The sequence below is a fragment of the Plectropomus leopardus genome, unplaced genomic scaffold (genome assembly GCF_008729295.1).
Source record: "Plectropomus leopardus isolate mb unplaced genomic scaffold, YSFRI_Pleo_2.0 unplaced_scaffold28630, whole genome shotgun sequence".
NCBI classification, from domain to species: domain Eukaryota; kingdom Metazoa; phylum Chordata; class Actinopteri; order Perciformes; family Serranidae; genus Plectropomus; species Plectropomus leopardus.
In genome coordinates this window covers 1-2,718 of record NW_024631191.1, presented here as the reverse complement: position 1 = coordinate 2,718, position 2,718 = coordinate 1, and the positions used below count along the sequence as shown (strand labels likewise).

Sequence of the window (2,718 nt, the reverse complement as noted above, 5' to 3'; positions counted from 1 at the left end):
CCGGTGCTTTTATAAAGGAGAAAACAACTGACGATAAACACACTATATCTGTGGTGCAAGAGGGGATTGTGCAATACCTATGATGAGGTCTGCCTTCTACAGAATCTGACATGTAGTCAAAACAAATTGATTATGTCTTCACTGAATTTAGTGACTAAATGTGACATGTGCTTTGTTTTGTTGTTTTAATGTTTTTTTGTACTGCTGTCCCATTTTTGTGCTCTAATGAAGTGTACTCTGTTCTGTGTGCAGTGCTGTTGTTACTGTTTTAAAGTATGTATTTTCCCTTGGTTGTCATCACACCTGCCTGCGTGGAAATAAGCAAAGCTGGTTAAACTGGTACATTTACAGGAATGTTTATTAATGCTGTCTGTTTGTGAAGTTTAAATAAAAGTCTGAGAATTGCTGAAGTCTCGGGTCATTTCCTGCTGGAGCAAAACAATGTTGATTTTTTTTGGGATACTAAATGTAAAAGTGAATAGTGCATACTGAATGTAATTATTGTTTGTTTTGGGATACGGGTTATGTGAACAGCACAGGTAATGTCGTTTACTACTGCGACCTTTGATATGATGTTTGAAGTTATAAGGAAGTCAATAAATGTGCAGGCTACCATGACAACAGCACTTTATCACAGGAGCTGTTGCCTTACTCTACAACTATTACACTTCCATATATTTTGCCTGCAGTGAATGATTATTTCTGTTTTTAATTTGATTTTGTACTCTGAAAATGCTAAAATGCCTATCACAATTTTTCAGTCTTCAACAGCAACAGCTGAGAGAAAATTGGGGATGCACCCTTTTGTCAGTAATGCACCAAAGCTACAGAGCTCCCTGCCTTTAGATATCAGAGACGCCAGTTTGCTAAATATTTTTTTACAGAGAGTTAAAAATGCATCTGTTCAATTTAGCCTTTAAGTAACTCTGACTTCTCTGGTAGAGTCTGAAATGTTTTCTTTTTGCACTTCTGCAATTCTTTTAAAATGTTCTTACTTGATTTTAAGATTCACTGTTTTGCTTATATTGAGCTATGAGGCCTTCTGTGTACTCTTTTTTCATCTTATTTTTATGACACACTGTAAATGAACTGTTGACACTCCTCCCCTCCGGATGGAGGTTACACAGCATCCGGGCACGTGCCATCAGGCTGAGGAGCAGCTGTCTAAGCAAATGCCGTAAGACGGATGAACTGCACCACACTGCCCTTTTGATCCTGAAATGCTGCTACTTTAACTTTTATTGTGTTCCTAATATGCTAATTGTATTATTATATAACATTCTATGTTTTATATTTCTGAGGGCACTTTGATAAATGTTTCTCAGTTTTTAAGATTTTACTGTTTGCACACTGCACGGCTCACTTCATATATCTATCTATCTATCTATCTATCTATCTATCTATCTATCTACCTACTTATTTGCTAGCCCAGTTTTTTATTTATCATAATCTTGTTATTTCATGATCAAAAAGACATGAGTACTTAATCTCATTCTTCTCATGTATTGCATGACTGGAATGACAATAAAGAATAATTGATCCTTGATCCTGCTCAGTCAATAAGTTGACTGATTTAAGTTTTCTTTATGGCTCAATAGTAACACTCTTCGGTGCCAACCGTCTCAGTCCTTCAGTGTTCGGTTTTCATGCTGACCTGAAACTTGTACTCCAGCTGACCCATGTTTTCCAGGACTATGGCCGGACAATCTCTGAGGATGTCTTTGACCTGCTGGACGGTAAACAGACACTTGTCCCTGAGGAACATCACCACCCTGTTTGTTGTCTTCACAGGCACAGTGAGGATCTGAGGGTAATGGGACACCACTCTCTGGAGACTACCTAAAGGAGGATGTCAAGAAAAACACAGGTTAACACAGAGTACTCTAAGCACGACATAGTACTTCATGCACGCTTCAACAACGTTATGATAAACTGCTGCACAAAGATCATGATCTCACCTTCACCCAGACCTAGTTTCCGCATGTTGACGATGCGCTGCTGAAGCAGTGATTCCTTCACAGTGTAAAGTTCAGGACATTTCTCCAACAGCTTCAGCACTGTGGAGGGATTGAGCCCGAGGACAAGCAGAGCTGTGAGAGTTGACAGAGCATGTTTGGCAGCACTTCCTCCTCTGAGTCTGGACACGACTTCATGGATCTGCTCCGCCTGGGTGTCTGTGAATCCCATATCACGCAGAGAGTGAGGGGGCAGCTCTGATACTGGTTTGCTGGAGAGTTCATTGCTCTGGTCGGTGGAGGAACACAACAATCTGCAGCCGGTGCACAGAGGCCGGAGGTGACATCTCCCAAAGGGGACTGGACTGGACACAGAGCAGGTGGTGTGTCTCACAGTCCACCGAAGAACCTGCACAGAGTAAATCATGTCCGTTTTAATTCCTGTTGTTTATTTATATGACCAGAACAGGACATTAACCACTATTATGACTGTAGAGCAATTAAAGACGAGAAATTAGCAGAAGATATGCTAAAAAACCAGCTGGGCTATCATTAGCATAAGTTAGCAAACACGAAGGTTATAGCGGAAGTTTTCGGGCTGAGTCGTTTCTTCGACATTTTCAAGTATGTGGCCTATTAAATTAAGTGTTTTACAAAGTAATGATTTTACATTAGGGTTGATGAAATATAAAAATTGGGATGTTTAATAGGATTTCATTCACCTGAAGTGCAGCAACTCGAGTACCCATGCTTGTCCGTCGTC

The 2,718-nt window shown here is 40.2% G+C and overlaps 1 protein-coding gene across 1 annotated transcript; it reads right to left on the bottom strand.

Annotated features, from left to right (window-relative positions):
- Window positions 1-1,598: 1,598 nt before the first annotated feature.
- On the bottom strand, window positions 1,599-2,712 carry LOC121938146 (transcription termination factor 4, mitochondrial-like). The gene is made up of 3 exons (XM_042481425.1): window positions 2,678-2,712; window positions 1,959-2,364; window positions 1,599-1,839 (listed from the first exon to the last, which is right to left on the bottom strand). The coding sequence occupies exons 1-3, from the start codon at window positions 2,702-2,704 to the stop codon at window positions 1,631-1,633; spliced, it is 642 nt and encodes a 213-aa protein (XP_042337359.1). The 5' UTR covers window positions 2,705-2,712; the 3' UTR covers window positions 1,599-1,630.
- Window positions 2,713-2,718: the final 6 nt, after the last annotated feature.